At 45.5% G+C, this 25,338-nt stretch overlaps 2 protein-coding genes across 3 annotated transcripts in view; one reads left to right on the top strand and one right to left on the bottom strand.

Annotated features, from left to right (window-relative positions):
- Window positions 1-4,210, top strand: part of ADAMTSL3 (ADAMTS like 3) — a 352,536-nt gene extending 348,326 nt beyond the window's left edge. Inside the window, exons 29-30 of the mRNA XM_045448581.1 lie at window positions 304-518; window positions 2,096-4,210. Coding sequence (XP_045304537.1) covers window positions 304-518; window positions 2,096-2,202 — 322 coding nt within the window. The 3' untranslated portion in view covers window positions 2,203-4,210. The remainder of the gene's footprint in view (window positions 1-303; window positions 519-2,095) is intronic.
- A 1,321-nt stretch (window positions 4,211-5,531) lies between these two features.
- SAXO2 (stabilizer of axonemal microtubules 2) lies at window positions 5,532-25,323 on the bottom strand. Of its 2 annotated transcripts, XM_045448579.1 has the most exons (4): window positions 25,162-25,323; window positions 22,301-22,480; window positions 16,647-16,849; window positions 5,532-7,981 (listed from the first exon to the last, which is right to left on the bottom strand). In XM_045448579.1, exons 1-4 carry the CDS (start codon window positions 25,197-25,199, stop codon window positions 7,038-7,040), a joined length of 1,365 nt encoding a protein of 454 aa, XP_045304535.1. In that variant the 5' UTR covers window positions 25,200-25,323; the 3' UTR covers window positions 5,532-7,037. The 2 variants fall into 2 exon arrangements, with proteins under 2 accessions (XP_045304535.1, XP_045304536.1); XM_045448580.1 differs by lacking the exons at window positions 22,301-22,480; window positions 25,162-25,323 and adding an exon at window positions 8,214-8,272 and having other exon boundaries at window positions 16,647-16,747.
- Between the last annotated feature and the right edge of the window lie 15 nt (window positions 25,324-25,338).

Raw genomic sequence — 25,338 nt, 5'->3', positions numbered from 1 at the left:
GGACAGTGTGTCTTTTGGGGGTGGGGGGTGGGGGTGTCTTAACTTGGTGTTAGAAGCGAGCGGACACACGTGTGTGCTCACCTCTCGCTGTCACGACGGGGCCACCACCTTGCTCATCAGCCAGCCATGCCCAACACAAGTCGGCTTCCTGGCCAGCAGGGTCCGGATCGGCGAACCTCGAGGACACGGAAAATAACGGCACGGGAAAAGGCTTGATCTCAGCACGAAGTGACACCCTGCTTCTCCCATTTTCCATTTTTTGTTTTTTTCCTTTTTCTTTTTTTTTTCCCTCCCCTCTTTCAGACCCACCTTGAAGGGGAACTGCTCGTCCGGGGCGTGTGACGCGTGCTGGCGCCCCGGCCCCTGGAGGCCCTGCACGGCGGCCTGCGGCAGGGGCTTCCAGTCCCGGAGGGTCGACTGCGTCCACACCAGGAGCTGCTGGCCCGTGGCTGAGAGACACTGCGTGCAGAAAAAGAAACCGGCTTCCTGGCGGCACTGTGTGGGGCCTTCCTGCCATAGTACGTACCCCTGTCGGGCCTGCCAGCGCCCCAGCCTTGTCCCGGCCAGACCCGGGGGTGCCTCCCTCGCCAGTGGCTGGTGGCACGGCCCACGGGCCATCCGGGGTGCAGGTGGCATCTTGGGGCACTGGGAGATTAGCCCCTTGGATGCGGGTACAGCTCGGTGTCCTTTCGGGAAGAGCCGTCGAACCGGCTGGATGTCCGCGGCCTTGGCTCCCACTGCCTCCTCCCACCTCTGTCAGCCTCACCGCACCCCCTCCTGCCTGTGGCTCTCATCTGCTGGGACAGCGATTCTTAAAGATTTGACCTGTTTGTACGATTATGTGTTCACGTAGGCATATATTTTTATGTCATTCGTATATTATAGTTATTATATTATTTTTGCAAAATGTAATCATAAATATACGTAGCCAGGGAGCAGGCTCCTAGCTTGTATCGGTTTGCCAAGGGGTCCACACCCCTGCCGTTCCAAGCACTGAGAGGAAAGACGGAGGCCAGGAGGACGGCGAGGCCCCGGAGAGCGGCGTGAGGCCATGCGGCCGGCTAAGCTGGGAGCCCACTGTGCTTTTGAGCCTAGAGCAGAGTCGTGGCTCTAACCCCAGCCTCGTGGGGGCTTTCTCCGCTTTTTAAAATTTGGGTCCAGCTGACACACAGCGCTGCATTAGTTTCCGGCGCAAGACGTAACGATGGGACATTTTTGTTTAAAATTTATTCTCAAGTTAGTTAACATAGAGTGTCGTCTCGGCTCCAGGAGTAGAACAGAGTGATTCGTCTCCTACCTGTAACACCCAGTGTTCGTCCCAACAGGTGCCCTCCTCAACGCCCATCCCCCGTTTAGCCCATCCCCCCTCCCACCTCCCCTCCAGCGGCCCCCGCTTTGTTCTCTGTCTTTAAGAGTCTTATGGTTTGCCTCCCTCTCTGTCTTTATCTTATTTTTCTCAAAAGATTTTTTTAATGTGTATTTATTTTTGAGAGAGAGAGAGAGAGAGACAGAGAGAGAGAGTGTAAGCGGGACAGGTGTGGAGAGAGAGGGGGAGAGAGAGAATCCCAGGCAGACTCCATGCTGTCAGCACAGAACCCTATGTGGGGCTCGCACTCACAAACCGCGAGACCATGACCTGAGCTGAAGTCGGATGCCCAACCGACTGAGCCACCCAGGCGCCCCTCAGAGGATTTTTTTAAAAACTACATCTCAGGGCTCCTGGGTGACTCAGTTGGTTAAGCATCCGACTTCAGCTCAGGTCATGATCTCCTATGGGTTCGAACCCTGTGTCGGGCTCTGTGCTGACAGCTCGGAGCCTGGACCCTGCTTCGGATTCTGTGCGTGTGTGTCTCCCTCTCTCTCTGCCCCTCCCCTGCTCGTGCTCTCTCTCTGTCTCTCAAAAATGAATAAACGCTACAAAACCATTAAGGGGTGCCTGGGTGGCTCAGTCCCTCTCTCTCTGCCTCTCCCCTACTCGTGCTGTCTCTCTCTCTCTCAAAAATCAAATAAAAACATAAAAAGAAACCACAGCATTTAAACTGCGTCGCCCACGAGCTCTGCGTTCCACGGATATCTGGTTTTTTCTTCCCTGCAGGATCCTGCATGGACACCACACACTACTGTATGTTTGTAAAGCATCTCAACTTGTGTTCGCTCGATGTCTACAAACAAAGGTGCTGCTGGACGTGTCTGGAAGGGTAAACCTGTGGAAGGGTCGTAGCGCTGCTGTGAAGAAGAGACCAGAAGTGTAGAAGCTCTTTCCCCCACGTAGCTGGTTCAGAAACATGTTATTTCTTTAAAAAAACACAAAAAAACACTCTAGATTCTGCATGCAAACAGGTCGATGCAAACTCACCGCTGGTGGCGTTTTGTGCTGTCGTTTTCCCCACGGCCGGTCTTTAATTCCAGCTCTTTGAAGCGATGCATCCGGGACCAACGAGCGTACCGTGGCAGGCGTGCCATGGCGCGTGGGACCTCCCCGTGTCCTCCTCATCAGGAAATCGACCAGGTCCCCAGGGTGTGGTCGCATGCTTCCTCCCGTGACGTGTAGGCTAATAGCATACGGCGTCCCGAAGTCTTGAGGGACACACGGCAACCGATGACTTCCTCTTCTCCCAAGCTTTAGGGTTTCAACAGGTTTATAAAGCGTTTACACTCTGGAAGCCCTGGCCAGTCGCCATTAAGATGGCGTGATTGGTGCTAGTGGCATTTTGATGGGTCCCGAAGCCCAGGCTGTGAACGAGAGGCAGTCGCACCGACTGATCCGAGGATCCTGGGGGCGGGGAGCTGCGTCTTGCCCTTACGCTTAGAGAACCGGTGGAAGAAACCACAGAGGAAACCTTGCTGCCAACTTCACGGCCATGGAGCTCTATCTGTGACCAAATGAGGCATCTCGGAAATCAAAGGAGAGGGGGAATTCACCTTTTCTACTGATTTTGAAGTGCGGTCAAAGCTTTCTTTTAAGAGCTGTGAATGAGACTTCTTCTGAGCACTATTCTCTTGCACACAAACAGAAATTCAAAGCCTTATGAGACCTAATTTATGCACACGATAGTATTCCTGAGGGTTCTTATTTCGGGAAGATTGTAAGAAAGTAATCTAAATATGAAACACGGTGGTTGGAAAGACTTGTTTATAGTAAAGCGTTGTTTTCCTTCAGACTGATTTGTCGGTAAATCCAAAGTGAATTTGGGTGAGGCCAGAAGTTACAGTTGGGGCTAGAGGTCAGAGTTAGGATTTGGTGAGTAAGTGTAGGGTTCGTGTTAGTTTTAGGATCTGGTTAGCTGAGAATGGAAATTACGGTAGGGTGAAGGCTGGAGTTGGCTTTGGGGGTTGAGGTTAGGGTCGGGACCAGGACGGGTTGTGTTGGGTTGCGTTCGAACTGGGGCCAGTGCTGGTGTTGGTGACAGTGTCAGGCTGGAGGGTAAGCCTAGAGTAAGTGTTTCTGCGGAAGTAGTCTGGGGCTAGCATGGAAGTTCGAGAGCCGATTTGGTTATGGCGCCCCTTCCCTTATATCCTGCCGATTACTGCTTTAGATGGCACACGAGCCCAAGTCAGTGGCCGTCCGTGCTTACGTGGCCACCCAGCCACCCGCACCTGTGTGCTGCCCCCAGCGCGCCGGCCACGACATCCCCCGAAGCAGGCGGCTCTGGACCTGATCACAAAGACGTGAGCAGCGCGTTTGGTCTTTGGACGTGTCTGTGGACGAGCTCGCTGAGTCTCTCGACCGCATTCTGAGCACCAGCCGTCGTGTTCTGACTTTAGCCTCACGGACACTGGTGATAAACACTACTGTACGTGGAGGGTTTGGTGGCCGGGATGGATGGGGATGGGGAAGGGCACACACACCAGCCCGTGGGTTGTTAATCATCAATCACCCTTGATTGTTGAAGGATTTTAAATTAAAAGAAAGATCATTTGTAAAATACTCTTTGTATATATTTATTATATGACTTAAAGGTGCAATATTTTATTTTGTACAGTATGTAATAAAGACATGGGACATATATTTTTCTTATTAACAAAATTTCTTATTAAATTGCTTCACCTTTGTATTTAAAGTCGCTAATTTTCTTGTACTTTTGTTACCATTCAAACGATGTTCCTGTGTACTGTATTTTACTACTGTTTCTATAACATAAGAGTTAATGTTTCTTTCATGACCCTTAAGTGATTCAGAAATAAATTTGATTATTCAGTGGCATCCTTAGACATGTGAGTGGCTTGTTTGTATTGTTTTTTGATTTTGTCGCCTGGGTCAGCCTTCTTGTGGGTCTGGGAGCGGACCTGATGGGTTCACAGTCCTGGATCGTCTTGTGAAGTGGGGGTTAGAGGATTCAGGGCGGATCACATAGAAATTCAACTCTCACTCCCTCTCCCAGTCGTTTATACCCTGCGCATTATAGTGAAAACAATGTCAAGGGCAGAAAGGGTGGAAAGAAGTCCCAAATGGACAGCCTGAGACAGGTTTAGAAGTGGGTGGGGGTAGGAAAACAAGAGGGACTAATCATCTTTGATTCGGGATCATTAAGAGGGTTATAGGGACTGACCGACCGTGTCTGCACCTAAAGACTTTTTGGCCGCAGTTGGTGAGGAATCAAAGTCCCTCGTTTAACACTAGGATTCACTCTTAGCGTTGCCCGAGCAGTTCTTACAAACCACAAGGCCTTTCTTTCTTGTCTCTGGGTCTGTGGGCTCATTTTCCACAACAAGGATCTGCAGGGAGACGCGTGGAGATGGGACGGGGTGAGGCTGGAAATTTCCCACTGCCTCTTCTCTCTGGATTGTCCTCCTTTCTTCATTGGATTTGTCCAAGTTTGGCCTAGTGAGAACTCCTTCTAGAATGTGGCAGGCTGTTAAATATTACAGGTTTCCGGTGCTGTTACAATGGGGTGTGTGTGTGTGTCCCTGCACAGCACATATTTCAAGGAGACCTTAAGGCGATGGCAGGTCAGGTGAGTCCAGCTTTCCACCAGCACATTTGGAACTCTCTCTTGCACAGACTCTGGAGATCACTCTGTACCTGCGTTCATGCTGTTCCCGCTGTCCCGCTTTTCCTGACCTGGCAAGTTCCCGCTCACCATTCCAGATTCAGCTCAGCTGTCCTCTCCTTAAAGAAGCTTTCCCCGAATTCCCGGGCTAAGTGGCCCATGTGTACTCTCTTCCAATGTCTTATTCACGCCTATTATATTGGGTGTTAGACCACGGGGAGACACCATTATTCAGCTCTGTGTCCTCAGCCCAAGTCACATTGCCACGGGAAACCCCAGGGTAAGTTTACTATGGGGAGCCTTTGTCCAGGGAAGAGACCACCCCCATTAGATTACAGAGGGATTTGCATGTCCAGCATCAGAAAATGGGCCAGGATGAGAGTGCTATCATATTTTCTAATTTTTCATTTTGAGTATATAATCGTGTTTTTTATTACAAAGGTAAGAATATCTAGTTATGTACAGGTTAACCTAGGTAAGAGTTCATTACAAAGGCCTCTTTTCCAGAGAAAATTTTGTGCAGAAATGACTTCATGAAAATGCATTTTATTGATGCTTTATTAATGTTGCATAAATACAGAATTCTACATGTCATAATTTTCACTAATCAATACAAACGTACATACACACGAGCTACTTTCAAATAAACATTTTAACCAAACATTGGTGGACCTATTCTCAAGCACATAGTTTGAAAGAATTCTAAAGCTACAAAAGACTACACTTCATGATAAATCATACTCTCCCCTAATGCAATCATCCAGCAAGGAAAAAATAAAAACAGGAGTTTAATTCGTTAGGAAATTTTCAGCATTTATAAATGCAGTATGTTCTTTCTGCTTCACTCACTGACATCATTCTTTCCCTCCCTTCTTAGCGCTTAGCTCACGCTGGAGAAGAAGGACATAATTATGCCCCAGACCGAGCCTGCTGCTTCTTCTGAACCATGACTCCAGGCATGGCAATTAGGTACGTCATGACCCGGGGTTACCTTGAAGATTCTTCAGAGCCATCGGTCATTCCTAAAACTACTCGAACACACAGTGTTTTCCTTCCTACAAATACTGTCTTTCAAACCACGTGACTCTCCTAGTCCAAGCTCTCTATGCTCTGTAGCGGGTTCTCAGGTGCTTGATTGAGGACAAGACTCAGAAAGCTTACTCCTCATAAGCTCAAAGCAAATTTGGTCATTTTCCAATCCTTGCCTCCGGCCAGAAAGTGAGTGTTGAGGAGGTAATGACCCTCGTTTGGAAAAGGAGAAAACAGGTTCAAAAGAGAGACTGAGGCACTTCGTAACAATCTCTGACACTTGTTTGGCACTTTGACTTTTGGGTTTCGATGAACCATCTGCCCTGATGCTCGAAACGATGTTTGTGAGCTGAGCAGACCAAATGTCCTTTTACACATGGGGACACTGGGGCTCAGAGACACACATCACTGGCCAAGGGTGACGCAAATAGAAACTGTTGTCACTGGAACCTGAACTCAGAGCCTTGATTCCCCGCACGCAGAGCCGTTGTTGGTCACACGGCGGCTCCTCTTACGAACTTGAACATGGTGAGGAGCGGTGCAGTCACCCCTGGCACCTCTAACCACGGTGCAAGGTGTCCACACCCTGAAGTCTGAGATGAAGACTGTCGTCCCGGATGAGGAATCCACCAGTCATGGTCAGAGGTGTGCTGGACAGTCCCAGTGCACTTGACACATGATAACCAGGTTGTGAGTGACCATGTAATTGTCGTAATTAAAAGCATAAGTATAAAGGGTAATCAATCAGAGACAAGCGACCAAACGGTAGGTTGGGGATCAAAATAGTTCAGGTGGGAATGCCCGTTATTCAATTTTCAGAATAGCAGAGTAGAGAACAATCTTGGTGAGAGATCAATACAGAATAGATTTTAAGGTCCTCACTTCCCATAAGTAATTTTCCAATTTTCTTGTTTAAAATTTTAAAATGATTTCTTTTACCTCTCCCCTCAATTATTTTCACTACCAAAAAATTGGCTTTGCCTTTAGAAAACCAATATCATCCTCTAATCAGGATGATTAGGAGGCCTCCACCGTGGGTGTGATCTTGCGGAAGAAGTGATGACCTCGAGAATTTGTATTTTCAAAGACATAACCCGGAGGAGAGGGAAAGCTAGCGGGGCAGACTTCCCGCTTCTTTGGTGTGTACTCTAGACAGTACATGGTTGTGTCATCGAATGGAGCAGAACTCTTCACGGGAGCGTGCACGGGTTTGCAGCTCTGTGTTGGATTCAGCTCATGTGGCACGTAGTGAGACCTGAAAGTGGTCCAACCATCAAATTTTCCAGATGGGTTGGGAATCTGCTGCTGCTTCTTAATAAGTCCTTGACGACAGCTTTCCCAGGCTGGAAAATCTTCCTTTGTGGTGCTTTTTCCTTGAAAAGGAAAGTTGTTATTTCTTTTCTGAGAAACTGGCCTGATGGGAACAACACGTTTGGTCTGATAGGGAACGTAGTCAAGATGACTTGTGCTGTTTAACTGCATGGTGCCTGTGGGAGGGACATACTCTGGTGTTTTCTTGACTGCAGGAGGTGGGATTTCCCATGGTTGAAAGCTTTCGTGGAATTCGGTGCTTCCTTCAAAATGAGCATTTTGGGTCACTCTGGTGTATGGAGGTCTGCAGAGTTTTGCAGATTCGCCAACAAGGCCCTGAAAGTCATACCGGTGAGTTGTGAGATCCTCAAAGGGTTGGGTGGTTGGCTTGTAAACCTCTTTTGGCCTTGAGAACTTGAATTCTAGCTGATAAGGTACATAGTCAAGGCGGTGATTTGTGTCACCATTAAAAGGGACAGTAGAACGTTTGATCACAGGGCTGGGTTTAAAGCTTTGCCGAGGCTGTATCTCCTGAGGAACATAATCATCCTGAAATGTAGTTGAATTTCCAAATTTCATGGCGGGGGGATGATAAGTTTGCTCTGGTTTATAAAGGTCCGTTTTCTGAATGTCCCAAGCTTTGTAATCATCTTGAAAATAAAAAAGAGAGCATTTTAAAATACCGAAGAAAACAACCATCTTCTAAAAATCATGGCTTGCTTACTTCTCTCATTGCCAAACATCTTTTCATTTCCTTCATAAATCTGGACAATAATCGAGTATGAAGTTGCTCACGTTCCCCTGGTTTGTTTCTTCTTCATGTTCACCTGTCTCTTCTATCATCCCACTTTAGTACATATAACTTTCTACTTCTAGACTTACCTGAATACGCAACAAGGGAATGGAACATCTGAGCTGGATTGTTGATAGTTTTTGAAAGCCTGTGTTTTGGATAAAGGCAGAGTTTAGGAGATTATGGTTGTGTTTTCCAGGAACTGCTTGGGGTTTTCACTATAACTCAAGAAATGCTAAAGGAAACCATAAAATCTAGGGATTAACATGAAATCAAAGGCCCTGATGTGTGGGCAAAAGTGACGTGGGTATTATTCCTTGGTTTCAGAGGGACTCCTCAAAGGAGAGAGAATTGCAATTCCATTATACTTTAGGAACAGGACTCTCTGAGCAAAGATACAGAATAACTTGTACTATCCCAGAAAGTTCATTGGCTTCAACTTTAACTTCTCAGAAAATGGACTTCACGTCATTCCCCAAAGATAGGGGGCCATCTAGAGGCCAGAGGCCTGAAATGAGTGCTTTCAAACATGTCAGAAATTGTATGTAGAATTTACAAGTGAACCTCAGAGCTAAGTCTGAGATTTAGCGTTAAATACCTAAATTCTGCTTCTTGCAGCCTACCTAGACCATGGATGGGAAACTGAAGTACTCACATTTCAACTGAGGGTTATTTAGTGTTTCTATTTCTAGATGAGAAAGGTAGTAAGATAAGAAATACTGTGGAAAATGGGGCGCCTGGGTGGCTCAGTCGGTTGAACGTCCGACTTCGGCTCAGGCCACGATCTCACAGCTCATGAGTTCAAGCCCCGCGTTGGGCTCTGTGCTGACAGCTCAGAGCCTGGAGCCTGCTTTGGAGTCTGTGTCTTCCTCTCTCTGCCCCTCCCCTGCTCATGCTCATGCTCATGCTCTGTCTCTCTCTCTCAAAAATAAACATTAAAAAAAAAGAAATACTGTGGAATTGACTTTACCCAAAAAACATGTACACTGAAGACTAATTTATAAAAGACAGAAGTCACACAAGATAACATATAAGAGTCTAGGCTACAGTCCATGCAGTGTCTATTGGAAAGGCCAAAACTCAAATGCTTTTTATGGGGATACCTCCTTTGGAGAGAAGAATTCCTCATTCACAAACAGTTCTGCCACAGTGGCCAACTTTGGGACCAAACGATCACTTCCATCTCATCAAGTACTGGTGTTTGGATGAGAGTGGATGCCTGGCCTGAGAGCAGATCATCTGTAGGCTAGTAGGGATATACAAAACAGCCTGGCAAGAAGAGACGAGCTGGGTAAGCAATTCTTGTCCTTGTGAACCCAAACTTGAAAACATGGAGCCAGATAAAAGCGAGAGATGAATCTACAAGGATGCCATGTAGCGGATAGAATTGGAGAGCTATGGTAAGCCGAAGACTTCAAAATCCACCTGTAGGGCAACAGAATTGATAAGTAGACAGAGGAGCCCAGGTAGTAGAGTGGCAGTCAGAGCAGATACATGCAGAGAAGTGAAGAGGCTGTAATAGAACCCATGGGGCTCTGGCAGAGAGGCGGGGAGGGAGGGAGTAGCTCCGCCCTCAAGCTTCCTCTGTACCCAGTGGCTTTCCACTACCAGGTCACGGGAAACTCTCTTTTTCTTGAGGCACCATGAACGAATCTCTGTTGTTTGCAATGTCAAGTATAAAATTATAACACTTTTTCACAAACTAGAAGGAAATCGTAGGATGCTATTGAAGGTCTGTAGTCCGGCCTTGCTGCCAAAATGACCGAGAAAAAGATGTTAATTTCAAAAAAAAAAAAGAAACTAGGGGCGCCTGGGTGGCGCAGTCGGTTAAGCGTCCGACTTCAGCCAGGTCACGATCTCGCGGTCCGTGAGTTCGAGCCCCGCGTCGGGCTCTGGGCTGATGGCTCAGAGCCTGGAGCCTGTTTCCGATTCTGTGTCTCCCTCTCTCTCTGCCCCTCCCCCGTTCATGCTCTGTCTCTCTCTGTCCCAAAAAAAAAAAATAAATAAATAAATAAAGGTTGAAAAAAAAATTAAAAAAAAAAAAAAAAAGAAACTAAATAGAAGAGGGTAGTTCTCCCTTGCCAAACGAGCTTCAGTTTTCAAAAGGGAAGCAAGAATTTGGAGACCGAAACACAAGGCTTCATAGCACACATTACCATGGATATCGGTTGCAGATAACTGCAGAAAATTGATTTTCCTTTTATACATACGCCTATGTTCATACGCATGGAATATTGATTGTTCATTCTGGAGTATTTATTGATAATGTTCAAGCAACACCTTTAAAACGTAATATTTATTAATATAATCTATTTTTTCGTGTCTTATGACACTGATAGAAAGGACAAATGTAGTGCCATGCATATCTAACAGTGCAGTCTGGTCCTTTGGCAACTGCGGTATTGCCCTGGTTAGATAAGGGAAGTTCTGTTTCCTTTGCTCATTCTTTTGATTTCTAGCCACTTGCTCTCTTCTGATCAGCCTTACGTCCATGTGTTTGCTCACCATCGATGTTTGAATGTAGAGCTCCATCCCCATCCTTATATAATGAGCTGTTCTAGGTTCCTCTTTGAGGACAAAAGTCCTGAGTTGCACATGCTAGTTCTTTTCCTTGGTACTTTGGAACCTGTTCCCTGTGGCATCTTATGGCACCAAGGACTTGGAAACAACTTTTACAAAGCCAGGGAGCTCCATCCTGAGCATTTCTTTCTCAATCTGTATATCATCAAAGAAGTCCCATGGTTTTAATACTACCTGGAAGCTGATGATTTCCAGAAGTGAATCTCCATTCCAGACTTCCTTTCAAACACCAAACCCACATATATATCTTTCTACTAGATATCCCTATTTCAAGAGGTAAACTGAAACTTAGTATGCTCAAACTGAAAAATCAATCTTGAAGTGTTAATTGAAATTTTATTTCATTTACATTTAATGTAATGAATGGTCTAATTGAGTTTAAGTTGACTATATTGTTTGCTTTTGATTTGTTCCCACATGTCCTTTGTTCCCTTACCCCTTATTTTCTGCCTTGTTTTAGATAAAAGGTATTTTTATTATTCCATTTTATCTATTAGCACTTTAATTATAACTTCACATATTTTTAAAATTTTTTTAATGTTTATTTATTTTTTGAGAGAGAGAGAGAGAGAGAGAGAGAGAGACAGAGTGTGAGTGGGGAGGGGCAGAGAGACAGAGGGAAACACACAATCCAAAGCAGGCTCCAGGCTCTGAGCTGTCAGCACAGAGCCCGACGTGGGGCTCAGACTTACGAGCAGTGAGATGATGACCTGGGCCAAAGTCAGACCCTTAACCGATTGAGTCACCCAGGTGTCCCAAACTTCACATATTTTTAGAATGAAAATGCATTTTTTTCCTATTAGGGGATCTTTTGGACCTACTTGAACTTAAATTGATATTTTTACCCCTTCTAGAACAGTGGAAGAAACTTTCAACAGTTTAATGCCATTTACACCCTCATGCTGTATTTTGTGCTATATTTTACTTCCATATTTATATAAAAATACATAATATAATTATTATTGTGACTTTGAGAGGTCGGTATTCTCTTATATTTACCCACATAGTTAACCTTTCTGTGTGTTTCATATCTTCGTGCATTTCATGCTGCCCTCTAGAATCATTTGCCTTCCACCCGAAGACATTCCTTTACTACTTTTTGTAGTATGGGTCTGTTACTAACAGATTCTTTGAGTTTTTTGTTGTTGTTGTTGTTTTCCAAAAACATTTTTATTTTGCCATATTTTTTGAAAGATATTTTCATTAGATGTGAAAATCTGGGATTCATTGGGTTTAAAGTTCTTGGTTCTTTTTTTCCTTTCAACACTTTAAAGATGTCATCCCATTATCTTCTGGATTCCATAGCTTCAGATGAAAAGTTAGGTATGTTTCTGATTTTTCTTTTTGTGAATAATGTGTGGTTTTGCTACTTTTGAGAATTCATCTTCACTTCATTTTCAGAAGTTTGATGATAATTGCCTAGCTGTGGTATTCTTTGTATTTATCTATTTGGGGATTTGTTGAGCTTCTTGAATCTGTGGCTTGGTTCTTTCATCAGTTTTGGAAATTTCTTGACCATCTCTCCAAATATATTCTGGTTCTTCTTAGGTCTCATATTTTACCAAGTGCTAGATGTCACATATAAGAAAGCCATAGACATTGAAATCAATGTTATTTTCAACAGGAGAAAGCTTGCTTTTTTCAGTGTTAGGCCGATTGCCTTGATCCAATCAGGAACTGAGCTAGGTTGGTGCTCAGAGGCACTTTTAGTTAGACATGGTCTTCCTTTAGATACAAGTGTGTCAAGGACAAGAACTGTGGTGTGTTTGTGGTAGAGCCCTCATTCTGTGGGACTTTGTTTCCTAAGCACCTATTCCCAAGTACAACTGTGGGTTACTTCTGTGGGATTCTTTCTGCCCTAGTCTCCTAGCCCACCATGCCCCCGAAACACCCTGCAAACACTCCACAAGGAAAACCAGCCATACATCTGGAGGACTTATAGATTCCAGCTTGTCATACCAAGCCCACATATCAGGCGCTCCACTGGATTCCCTTCTCCCAGTAGAGTCTTTCTGCTTATGCCAAGCCCAGTCTTCAGCCTTGGCCTGGATTTGACAAATGGTCCAAGGGATGTAAACAGCTATCTTAGTTCACCTAGGAAGGCATCCACCATCTCTGGAATTTTAGTTCTTTCCTTCCACAGCTGTCCAATGCCATTTAAAAAAGTTTTTTTCCAGTTAAAAAATTTATACATGGGGGGCCTGGGTGGCTCAGTTGTTTAAGAGTCTGACTTCAGCTCAGGTATGATCTTATGACTTGTGAGTTCAAGCCCCATGTTGGGCTCTGTGCTGACAGCTCAGAGCTTGGAGTCTGCTTCAGATTCTGTCTCCGTCTCTCTCTGCCCCTCCGTTGCTTGCACTCTGTCTCTCTCTCTCTCAAAAATAAACATTAAAAATAATAGTAACAGGGGCACCTGGGTGGCTCAGTCGGTTAAGTGTCCAACTTCGGCTCAGGTCATGATCTCAAGATTTGTGGGTTCAAGCCCTGCGTCGGGCTCTGTGCTGACAGCTCAGAGCCTGGAGCCTGCTTTGGATTCTGTGTCTCCCTCGCTCTCTGCCCCTCCCCTGCTCGCACTCTGTCTCTGTCTCTCTCAAGAATAAACAAACATTTATAAATAAATGAATGAATGAATGAATGAATGAATGAATAAATAAATAAATAAATAAATAAATAAATAAATAAATAAATAGTTTATACATATCTTTAGCTGTTGCAGTGGAAATGATGCGGTCTGCCATTTACTATAGGCTACCTGGAAACAGAACTCACCCACTTTTAGTAGCTATGATAAAAATGTTAAGCACCTCAGTCTGTGATCAAGGCTTCACAATATGATCTCCATCTACATTTCTAGAATTAGACCCCAATCTCGCATTTCCTCCTCTGATGTTTACCCAACAACCATTGTATTTTTCTGGCTTTATGCGTTTTTGCTCATTTCACCCTAGTTTTTGTGATGTCCTTCCCTTTCCTGTAGACCAGTACTTACTAGTCTCTGATACATTCCTGGGCTGGCCTGAAGTGTGATGTTGCTCAGTCTAAATTTTTGAAGCATGAGTTGTTCCATCAATTTTCTAGTGAATTATCCTCCTCCCTAGTAATAACACATACATTTTTTTTAAGTTTATTTATTTTGAGGGGGTGGGGAGAGAGAGAGAGAATCCCAAGCAGGCTTCGTGCTGTCAACACAGAGCCCAACACGGGGCTTAAAGTCACGAACCATGAGATCATGACCTGAGACAAGTTCAAGAGTCAGACACTCAGCCAAATGAGCTGCCCCAATAATATGCCCACATATTATTTATTTCTACTAAAGCTATTTAATTTTTTATGCTACTATTGCTTTTTTTCCTCAACCATAAAGTTTCTACTTGTCAACAACTATGTTTGATTCGGATCTCTGTATTCCCTACAGTGGCTAGCACAGAGCAGAGAAATCCTGAAAACATTTATCAAATCAAACACTGGCCCATTTTCATCATCTATGTTTTAATATGAATGACCTTCTAAAGTGAGGCTTCTGGGGGCAGATGCATTTCTGAGAGTAGCCTGTCTCATAGAACTACATCTCCAGAACTAGATGGTACCCTTCTCGCCACCACCCTACGGGCTTTTTTCTTCCTTTCTCTTTATCGTATCCCACTTCTGTCTTTCCTCTGTTGTCTGATTCTCGATGAATAGCGAGAGGGTCTCTTATTGTGATTTCTTGTCAGCTCCACGCCTGTCCTTAAACAGGTGTCTATAAAATCCTGCGATACAATCATCACACAGAATGATGAGTTCTGCCTCGGCCCTTAATATTTATGGTCTCATGCTCCCAAGCCTGGAAATACAAAAATAACCTCTCCTCACTAGGAAAGATCAGAAGTGAGAAACCAGAGGGACGCCAGGAATCCTCAACATTGGCTTATGGGGGTGAAAGTATGGAAATCTACAGGAAACCCAGGTAATGAGAAGCTAGACCCAGTGTGTGTGTGTGTGTGTGTGTGTGTGTGTTATGTGTGTTATGTGTAATAGTCACAACCTCAGGGAATATCAATATTAGTGATATTTTTCCATCGATCTTGTAGGAAAAAGAAAAGAAAATCTCACCATGGTTGTTAAAAGACCCAGTCGTTTTCATCAAGTACCTTCTACATCACCTTGTTATGCAGCACACGACCTCCACTGCATACCGGTAAATTCAGATCTGCGATCGCTAGATGCTACATTGCATTATAACAATATACTTATTCACCATACACATTGTCTTAACACTTCGTTTTAATGTTTGGGTAGCATCTTATGTGATCGCAGCTTAAAAGACAGAAAGCACGTTGCCCCCGACCTCCCTACACGTAGATCCTAGAGTACTGATAACAGGCACTTACCTACGCATCGAACTGGTGAGGGGGATATTTGAAGCACACATAGACCTTCAGCTATTGCCCATTTAAACTATAAACCGTTGCTTTCATTGTGGGTGACGTCACTGTTACAAAGGGGTTTTATCTGAGGACATACCATTCAGCTATATCACCTAACTAATGAAAAAGATATCAGCTTAAAAACGCAATTACGTTATCAAGAAAAAATATGGAAAGAATGTGTACTAACAAGATAGGCTTTAAAAAGAAAGGCCCCGTTCCCCAAAAGCAATAGAGTATTTTAAAATCAACTTGGTTTTTGGAAAGAAACTAGCCATACACTGTCCAGCCTCTTACTCTTCTAAGTCAGCGGCCCACAGAGAGAAGGTGTCATCACACTTTGTCCCCGCTAGAAGCCTTAGAGGACTAAGTTCCCTAAGCAGTGCACCACCATTGTCCCCGGATGGATAAGCCGATTTTGTTCTGAGTTCAGTATCAGGAAGCATCTGTGCCCAGATCTAAGCCTTATTCTTCACCCTAGCCCTTGTCACTCGAAAGGGACTATTTGGTTCTGCATCTGGTCTTTTGCTTTCAGTGGGCTCAGAACTTAAGTGGTGAAGGGCGTCGCTCTTTACTTGACCTTCTCAAAGACTCCAGTCCGCTCGGTAGAGTTTCAGCTCATTCTGGAATTGCAGGAAAGGAACGGTGCCGAGTAACCGTGGCACAATGCGACAAGGATGATATAATGCTTGTTCACTGGCAGCCTTTGCTTTTACGCTTGACCCTTGAACAACACAGGGGTTAGGGGCACTGACCCCCCTGCACAGTCAAAACTCTGCACATAACTTTGACTCCCAGAACAACTAATGGCCTACTGTTGGCCGGAAACCAGTAGGTAACCACAGTTAACAATAGTTAAGGTTCCTATACATCCACAGTCAATGTATATTTTGTATGTTACATGCATTCTGTGTTGTGCTCTTACAACGAAGTATAAGCCGGAGAAAAAATGTGATTCAAAGAATCATAAGGAAGGGATAATACCTTTGCAGGGCTGGGCTGGACTGTATTTCTGGAGAAGAATCCACACATACGGGGACCTGGCTCAACTGTATGTGTTTTTAGACAGAGAACGTGAATCAAGTGGCTACATTTGGAAAGAAACCCAGGTCTTTTAACTCTCAATGAGGCAAATGGCCTTTCTTCACTATACAGTGCTGCTTTGACCAAAGCCAAAAAAGGTTCTCCTGAGTCGTGGGAGCTAAGTTTGGCCACACACCAAATTATGATTTGACGTTGGATAGAAGTGAGTTTAGGTTTTTTGGCTCCTTCATTTTTTTTTTTTTTTTAATTTTTTTTTTTCAACGTTTATTTATTTCTGGGACAGAGAGAGACAGAGCATGAACGGGGGAGGGGCAGAGAGAGAGGGAGACACAGAATCGGAAACAGGCTCCAGGCTCTGAGCCATCAGCCCAGAGCCTGACGCGGGGCTCGAACTCACGGACCGCGAGATCGTGACCTGGCTGAAGTCGGACGCCTAACCGACTGCACCACCCAGGCGCCCCTGGCTCCTTCATTTTTGAAATGCCAAGTTACCTTTATAGGTTGGGACAGTGTCCAACTTTCCTTGTTTAGCTTGTTGTCTCTCCAAAGGCCGGACGATGGCCACAGGCTGCACTTTGTAAGAATTGAAATCCCGTTTGTACGTAGTGCCAAGATCAATCTCCCCCTGTTTTGGTTTATATTCTTCTGGTACCTGGCGAGGCTGTTTGACTATTTCGTAAGGACGATAATCCGATCTGAAACGAATAAATTTGAAACATAGCCTCACAGTTTCTTAATTAGAAATAATCATTATCTCAACGCAGTGTTGAAATTTTCAAGGTTTTTTTTTTCATTTGAAAAGTCTAAGAAGATATTAAAATGGTGGCAGTTGATAAACTACTTGAGAGAAAGAATTCCTTTATGTCCTATCCAGTGACTAAATATGTTAAGAAAAAATATGTCAAAAATCCTGGTTTTCAAAACATCATTACAATGGATCTTCAGTTGATTGGATCTTACATAAATAAAATCTTTAAGTAACAGAATTTTTTTCTAACCTAGAAGGAAATTTTCGGATTTCATGAATCTAAAATCTATCCCCTGGGTCCACTTTGTCCAAATCCTTATTCGTCCTACTTGAAGACTAAGCTATTTGGGCATGCTTTCTTCTAGATCATAAGATCTTCCTGCTTACTATTGAATCATCAGTTACGTGGATAATTAACACCTGAACTCTGGACTTCAGCCTTAAACCGCATTCATAGTATGGATGTGATTCTGCCTCATCTCTGGACCTCCCAGAAGCCCTTGCCACAGATGGGAGCTGTGTGGCGATGCGGCCACCCTGGGCATCACGTAACCTCATGGGGCAGAAGGAGAGCTGCAGACACTTGGGTTGGCTGGTGGGGTGCGGAAGGGAGGTGACAGACCCAGCGTGATCAGACTCCCTGGGTCCGAATCCCGGCTCTATCGTTCACGAGATGCGTGACCTTGGACGACTCGGTTAACCCGCCTGTGCCCCAGTTTCCTGACATATAAAATGGGCCGATCTTGCCATGTACCTCACAGGGTTATTTCAGAACTGGCACACATACAGGCGTGCACGCACACATATTTACGAGAGCTTGGTGCCCAGTGAGGGCAATACGTTAGCCACTACTATTTATTATTACTACAAGTCTTCAAAATTGCTTTCTTCTCTTCTGGACTCCCCTGTGTCACTCATTTTAGTTGTTTAAACCATCGTGTACTAATCACTACTTTCTGTGTGTGTCCATAAGCAACACTGAACACTTGCTCCCTATTTAGCGAAAGGCATCCCGGCGACTTGAGCTGCACAGTCGGAAAGCCAGGACTCACCGTCAGGCCTCAGCTCTCCTGTCAGCGCGGCCTCCGAATCTCTTGCAAACCCCACCATTTCCTCCTCCGTGGCGCTACCAGAACGGCCCAAGCTTTCCTAATCCCTGTTCAAACCTATTAGCTTCTCTCCAGTCTGGTCTCATGTTGCACCCAAAGGAATCCTCTCACTTGTAAATTTGATCAGGTCATTCCCACCGGTATCTCCCTCACCCCCTCCAAATGCAAACAGGTGGGTGGACAAGAGAAGAAACTTTCAGCGGCTTCGTGTGGCTCCAAGGACACGGCAAAAACCGCCGGGGGCCTCCTCCGCTAGCCTCAGCACCTGCTTCCTCCTGCAGGGGGAGGCGGCCTTCTCCGGGAATTGCCTTCTCTCCCCTCCCCTGCCCTCCCCTGCCCGCCATCTTTGCCTGGAATGCACTTCCTTACCTACTTAATTCAGTCAGTTGCTTCACACCTGTCGGGATTTAGCTCCCTCTTCTCTTCTCCCTGATAAAGTCAAACCTTTTATTCTGGCTCTCAAGTCACCTTGTGCCTGTCCTTCACGCACGTGATCACTGCTGCGATTTTGTACTTCTTCCCAGTGATGTGTGGCTACCTTCGCTGGACTGCAGAGTCTGTGAGCACAGAGATCATGGCCGGAACCCCATGCTCACCGCTGTGTGCCAGGGGCTTAGCGTGGGGCCCGACACCTAACAAATGCTTAGTAAATATTATTTAGTGGAGAAGTGGGAGAAATCACATACCTCTTACTCTCAAGACATCTGAGTTGTTCTTTGCTCTTCCCAAATGCCAGCTAGAGGGGAACGGGCTAAAATGCGATCAGGCAGTGGAGGAATCAGGGAGATGACAGAGAGAAAGCGTAGAAGTCTTAGTTCCTCTAGGTAGACTCGCTAAGTGTTAGAAAGTATACCTCCAAACCCAAAGCAGCGGTCTATGGAGACGTGGTAGTGGGTAAATGGGCTCTCGGCCATCGGATTGGCCCCATACGACGTGTCCACTATCATACTTTGGGGCGGGCTTCCTAGCTACCCTGGCAGACATCCAGCTGTCCTGCAGCTGTGACGTTGTATAAAGCATCGAAAATCTTAGAGACAAGTCTAGACATCTGCTCGTTACAGTCCCGTCCTATGTTACAAAGTACAGAATGACCCTTTATTGTTCGTACCGGCCCATCAGCTGCTGCTGCTTAGTGGACAGTCAACATGAGGGAGCTGAGGAAGGGTTCTGAACCCCTCGCCTGCGGCCCTCGGAAGTGCTGCTATTCCCAGTCAAGATACCAAGAAAAGATCCAATGTTTTACTAAGTGTACAGACGGTGATTTAAAAAACGGAAATTATAGTTGCCTGGACATATTTGGAACTTTTGGGAGCTGGGACATGTTCTTTTTCTTTCTTTTGTCTTTCTGGTTGGTTGGTTGTTGTGTTTTGTTTCGTTTTTACCATTAAGGGATGCTTGATCAAGTCAACTGACAAAACCAGAATTATGAAACCATTGCCTTTTTAAAGGAAGGTATGGCACGGGGCGCCTGGGTGGCTCAGTCAGCGAAGCGTCTGACTCTTGGTTTCGGCTCAGGTCATAACCTCACGGTTCCCGAGTTCGAGCTCTGTGTCAGGCGCTCCCCCCACTGACGGGGGTGGAGCCTGCTTGGGATTCTCCCTCCCTCCCTCCCTCCCTCTCTCTCTCTCCCTGCCCTTCCCCCCACTCCTGCCCTCTCTCCCTCAAAATAAATAAAAACTGAAAGACATGGCATGTCATTCTTTCCCAATTTTAACATTTAGAACTAGTTAAATGCGAAACCTTTATTCAACAAATATGCATATTGTGACATTTATTTCAGATCTCCGTTATGAATCTTTAAGGCATCAAGGAAGAATGTTAAGGTGAAGAAAAAAATGAGCAACATTCCCATTTGCTCTCTCTCAATTGTTCTATTGCTTCACCTCATTTTCAATAGTTATAGCTTGTTTATTTACCCGAGTTTTTGTTTCTTGACTGCTATCCTCACAAGGCTGTAAGCAACACAGGGGCCAGGTCCCTCACGGCCCACGTCACACTCAGGGACGCTGTAGTACCTGACCCACTGCACTGAATCTGTGGCAACAGACTGAGCAGCAGTGCTGGTTAAAGATGCAGATTCCTGGGACCTGTGGTTTCAGGTGGAACGCTGGAATCTGCCATTTTAACCCTTCTGGATGATTCTAAAGCACACCGTATCTGAGGACTATGGAAGATCTTCAAATCTGTGGACGAGCCACACGTCTACAGAAGTCGAGTGCAATCGCCAAAGCAGTGCTACCTCAAGGGCGGCCCGAAATGTTAGAGGGACGAGTACTGGCCTGAGAGTTCGAAGGTTTCCACCTTGGCTTATGCAAGGAGAATGGGCTCTAAAATGAGAAGAAAACGGGTAACACTGCAGATTAAAGTGGTTACGGAGCATTTTTAAAACCCCAAGTTATAGAAATCTGACGTGTGTGTTTCCTGACACCAGAAACTTCTATTTATTGATTTTTATACTTAACACCTAGGTGTGCACATTAACAGAATAAAGACAAGAATTAACTCACTGACAAAGGTACAAAACAAATTTAAAAAAAAAAGAATATGGTGTGCACATTAACAGAATAAAGACAAGAATTAACTCACTGACAAAGGTACAAAACAAATTTAAAAAAAAAAGCTAAGTCTGGGGCGTCTCGGTGACTCAGTCGGTTGAGCGTCCGATTCTGGATTTCGGCTCAGGCCAGAATCTCACAGTTTGTGGGATCGAGCCCCGCATGGGGCTCTGTGCTGACAGCATGGAGCCTGCTTGGGATTCTCTCTCTCTCTCTCTCTCTCTCTCTCTCTCTCTCTCTCCCTCCCTCCCTCCCTCCCCCACTCCTGCACTTTCTCTCTGTGAAAAATAAATTAACTTAAAAAAACAAAAACAAAAACAAAACCAACTAAGTCCCAATGGAAAGTTCAGGGTCAGGAAGACTTCTTTTTGTCTATCCAACACTGAATAAACATGGAGTGTCTACTCGGTGCCAGCAGGCCTCCCACTAGGTTCCTGGAAATAGAACGTGAAGATGAGAATAGACAGTTCCTGCCTGTGTGGGCCTCTGAAATGGAGTTAATGATAAATAACTAAGATGATTTGGGGCCTTACATAGGGGACTTTTACCCAGCCTGCAAACTGGGTACAGTGTCAGAGTGATAACTAGGTTGAGACGTACAGGCTAAGTGGGCATTAACTGGGGTAAAAGGGAGGGAAATTTCCAGGCAAGTGAAATAATATACTGGAAGGCTCTGTGGCAAGGGAGACCTGAGATTTTCAAGAAATGAAAAATGTCTTGTGGGATGTGACATTAAAAGAGCACGGTGTGGGGCGCCTGGGTGGCGCAGTCGGTTAAGCGTCCGACTTCAGCCAGGTCACGATCTCGCGGTCCGTGAGTTCGAGCCCCGCGTCAGGCTCTGGGCTGATGGCTCAGAGCCTGGAGCCTGTTTCCGATTCTGTGTCTCCCTCTCTCTCTGCCCCTCCCCCGTTCGTGCTCTGTCTCTCTCTGTCCCAAAAATAAATAAACGTTGAAAAAAAAAATTAAAATAAATAAATAAAGAAATAAATAAAGAAATAAATAAAAGAGCACGGTGAAAATAAATTAGAGAAGCGAGTACAGACCAAACCATAAAGGGATTTTGGTGGCTATTAAATAAAATGGGAAAGCATAAGTATTTTAAGCAAGGAGGTGATAGAATTAGAACTGCATTTTATGTAAAAAAAAATTTTTATGTTTATTTTTGAGAGAGAGAGAGAGAGTGACAGAGTGTGAGTGGGGGAGGGGCAGAGAGGGAGACATAGGATCCGAAGCAGGTTCCAGGCTCCGAGCTGTCAGCACAGAGCCCGTCGCGGGGCTCGAACCCACGGACTGGGGGATCACGACCTGAGCCGAAGTTGGACGCTCAACTGACTGAGCCCCCCCGGGCCCCTAGAGCTGGATTTTAAAAAGGTCATGTCTGCAGGGTAAAGTATAGGAAACAGATCAGAGATGTAAACACTAGAAGAGATACAGAAAATACAGGAAGCTACTGCATTCCTCTAGTTGGGAGACAGTGGAAAGCAGCAGATGTTAGAAGAGATTTTAAGTGGTTAAAACAATAAAACTTTTTGTTGCCCTTGTTTCTTCTCACTGTTTGCTATTCTAACCTAACGCTCGTTTTTCTGTGTTTCTCAAGTTGCGACTCAACTGGTTCCTCGCTCTTGGGTTGGTTCGACTTCAATCAACTTAATAGTTCAATTTAAAGAATAAAACAACTTTATTAAGCCCAGAAGAGTTGGAGAAAAGTAAAGCAAATAGTTTCTGAATATTTACTTAAATGTCGTTATCCCCTCCATTTTACCACGGCATGCTCGAAATTCTTGCTTGGGCTTCAGACTCTGAGGTGGAGGAACATTGCCATATGTAGGATATTTTTCCAAATATTCAGTTGTGGGGCAGGACGTGCCAGAATTTTCATAAATCCTTGTGGTTCCGTGTGGACAATGATGCCTCCTGTGCAAACATAAATAAACTGAAAGATTATTTTGGCTTTCAAAAATATTTTATATAACTGCATCTTAATCAGAGAACTTCGATAAACACACAATCTCTAAATTTAAAATAAGCTTTACTAATACACACGAACACACAAAAAACCTGTTTATTCTGCAATGGTGTTTACAAAAATAATGAATAAATTATGGTATATCCTTCATGGTGGAAAAAATTATGGTATTTCCTCTGACAATGATTTAGAGTGTCTTTTTTATTTTACTTTGTTAATGTTTACTTATTTTCGAGAGACAGAGCACGAGCAGGAGAGGGGCAGAGAGAGAGAGGGAGACGCTATATCTGAAGCAGGCTCTGGGCTCGGAGCTGTCAGTGGAGAGCTGGACGCGGGGCTTGAACTCACCAACGGTGAGATCATGACCTGAAGTGAAGTCAGACGCTTAACTGACCGAGCCACCCAGGTGCCCCTGGAGTGTCTTCTTATACTAAGAAGCTGAGAAGCTAACATTTCCCAGGCTCTTGGCAGGCAGGCCCCATGGACAATTTAGCTTTCAACTGTTGGGTGTGCTCAGCTGATGCTCTCAGAGAGCACTACCCAGGGAGAGAGGCTTGCAGGGTTGTGATAGAGGCACAGAGAGGCTGGAGGAGGCAGGCGTCAGGCAGCCTTCTGGTTTGCAAGGTGGCTTCCTGTCTGGCAGCTTCAGCAGGAAAGGGTGGTTCGGCAGGAAGGAGTGGTTCTGAAGCCTGCCGCTCTGTTGCTGTTTCCTGGGTATTGGCAGGGGCAGTGGCTCCCTTGGCAGCCCAGTTCTGAGGTGAGAGTTTTTGGGAATTTTTCCCGAAAAGCTTATTTTGAAAACTGTTTCTTCCGTTCTTCCAACAACTCTGTGAGCTGCATATACTTCCTTAATAAATTCTCTTATGCCTCGACTAGGCAAGAGTAGATTATGTTGTCCATGACTAATAACCCTGACCAATATATCATATAAGCTAATAGCAGGTAGTTGTTAAAGAGAATAGGGTTGATCTTAAGGCGTGGCCGTTGCCAGACACGGAGACTGTAAACAGTGAAAAAGTGGGTTGCGGAACAGTATGTATAATACACTCTATTTCTCTTTCCTTCTAACGAATGCAAAAACAAGTCTTAAAGAACATTTATTATTTCTAGGACTAGGACGATGAGGGATTTTCACTACATTCTAGATTTTTTGCCTTGCATGTTCATACAATGCCTCATGTATATTCATTTCATAATCAGAAAAAAAAAAAGATAAAGTTCTTAACAAAACAAACACAAAAATCCAAGCAAACAAAAAGGAAAAATCAGCTCCTCGGGTCTCATATCATTTGGGGCTCCGGGCTATGTGTGAGGACTACTAATCCAAGCCCAGGTAAGGTTGAAGAAAACGCATACACTCTGTAGATGAGTCAGAACGGGCGAGGATATCTAGACTCAGTGAACCCCCGGGGAAGAACATAAGAGAGATCAGCTGTTTTGCATGGAGGTCGCTGGACAGCAGGAAGGATTGCAGTGTGCGGAAGGGTGGAGAGGTGGTGTCATGGGCTATTCAAAATTCAAAGTCAGAGGAGTGGAGAGATTCGAGATTACTGGCTGACAGTGGAGGCTTCGGGAAAGTCCTAAAGTGATTTAGGACCACAGATGGTCTCTTGGAACAATCAGGGACGGGGAACACAGGTCATGCATAGAGGTTCTGATACAGGTGCACTGAGTTACAAGAATCAAGTCCAAGCTCTGGAGTTTCTCATTATTCTTAGTTTTATTTCTCATGCAAGGCATACATTCACATTGTAACAAAACAAGCTGAAAAGCTGAAAAAGGAAACCGGAAAAGCCCGTTCGCCCAACGTTTCCAGTCTCTAGAAACTACTTTCTGACGATCATCTCTGCTTTTTAGTTTTTCTGGAGGCTACATCTGCGTTTTCATTTTTTCTTTTCTTTCTTTTTTTTTTTTTTAATGAGCTTTTAACATCTTGATTTATCCGCTTAGATTTACTAACTTTCAAATCCCAACACAGAAAGATTTAATTTATACCGCTCCACTCACTTCCTGTTGCATGGTCACTCACGGATTCCGTGGAATCCGCATGCCCATAATGTTTCTTTAGCAAACAGTGATCGAATCCCTGGGGCCAACAGTGACTCCGCGGAAGAAGACTGTGTTTACAGGGGATGGGAGGTTGTCACGCAGGGACCCACAGACCAATTCTGGGTTTCAGGGTGGAGACTGCTCCCATCTCGGTCGGTCAGATCCCCAAGGGGCACTGCTTGGAGGGGAATGGGGCTACAGTCAGGCTTGGATGGAAAGCTGGAGATGGAAGAAAGCGTGGCGCGGGCTGAGAGTTCATGGACTTGCAGATCGTCCTATTCCTATTCCTTCCTTCCCCCTAAGATGTTGGGGGCATGCACTCTCCCAGCGGGATCTGATCGCACCCCTTAGCAGGCTCTGGACCCGCCGCTCCCGCGCAAGCGTCCTCCGCCCAGCCGGCCGGCGTTCAGTGTGCACCTGGCCAGGGAGACTAAGAGCAGAACTGTTTCACCCGGGAGCCGGCGGGTGCGGACCCGGGGAGTGCGGTCGCCGCTTCCACGTCCCATCATCTCCGGGGGGCGGCCACCACGGGGCTCCGGCCACCCGCGCCCCGCCCGCCGCCACGCTGCGCGTTCCTTACCCGCAGGTGCAGATCTGACACAGACACCAGCTCCTCATGCTCGCGGCTGGCCGCTGCCGCCCCGCCGGCCGCTCCTCACCTGCAGCTAAGGCCCAGCCGCGGCGCCCGCGGTCGTCAGGGCAACCGCGGGGCCAGGGAGACCGACGCGGAGCCGGCTTCCGGCGCGCGCGGGTCAGA

This window comes from Leopardus geoffroyi, chromosome B3 (assembly GCF_018350155.1).
Source record: "Leopardus geoffroyi isolate Oge1 chromosome B3, O.geoffroyi_Oge1_pat1.0, whole genome shotgun sequence".
In the NCBI taxonomy this organism is placed as follows: Eukaryota; Metazoa; Chordata; class Mammalia; order Carnivora; family Felidae; genus Leopardus; species Leopardus geoffroyi.
The sequence above is the reverse complement of the archived record's forward strand: the minus strand, read 5'-3'. Positions and strand labels throughout refer to the sequence as shown.

Bases quoted from the DNA above. Each gene is read 5' to 3' on its own strand.
- SAXO2 (XM_045448579.1), bottom strand. From the start codon at position 25,199: ATGAGGAGCTGGTGTCTGTGTCAGATCTGCACCTGCGG. The intron at 16,850-22,300 runs GTAAATATTCAG...TATTCGTTTCAG, and splicing joins GAGGGGATAACGACATTTAA to ATCGGATTATCGTCCTTACG. The intron at 7,982-16,646 runs GTAACTTGGCAT...TTTATTTTCAAG, and splicing joins CACTGTCCCAACCTATAAAG to ATGATTACAAAGCTTGGGAC.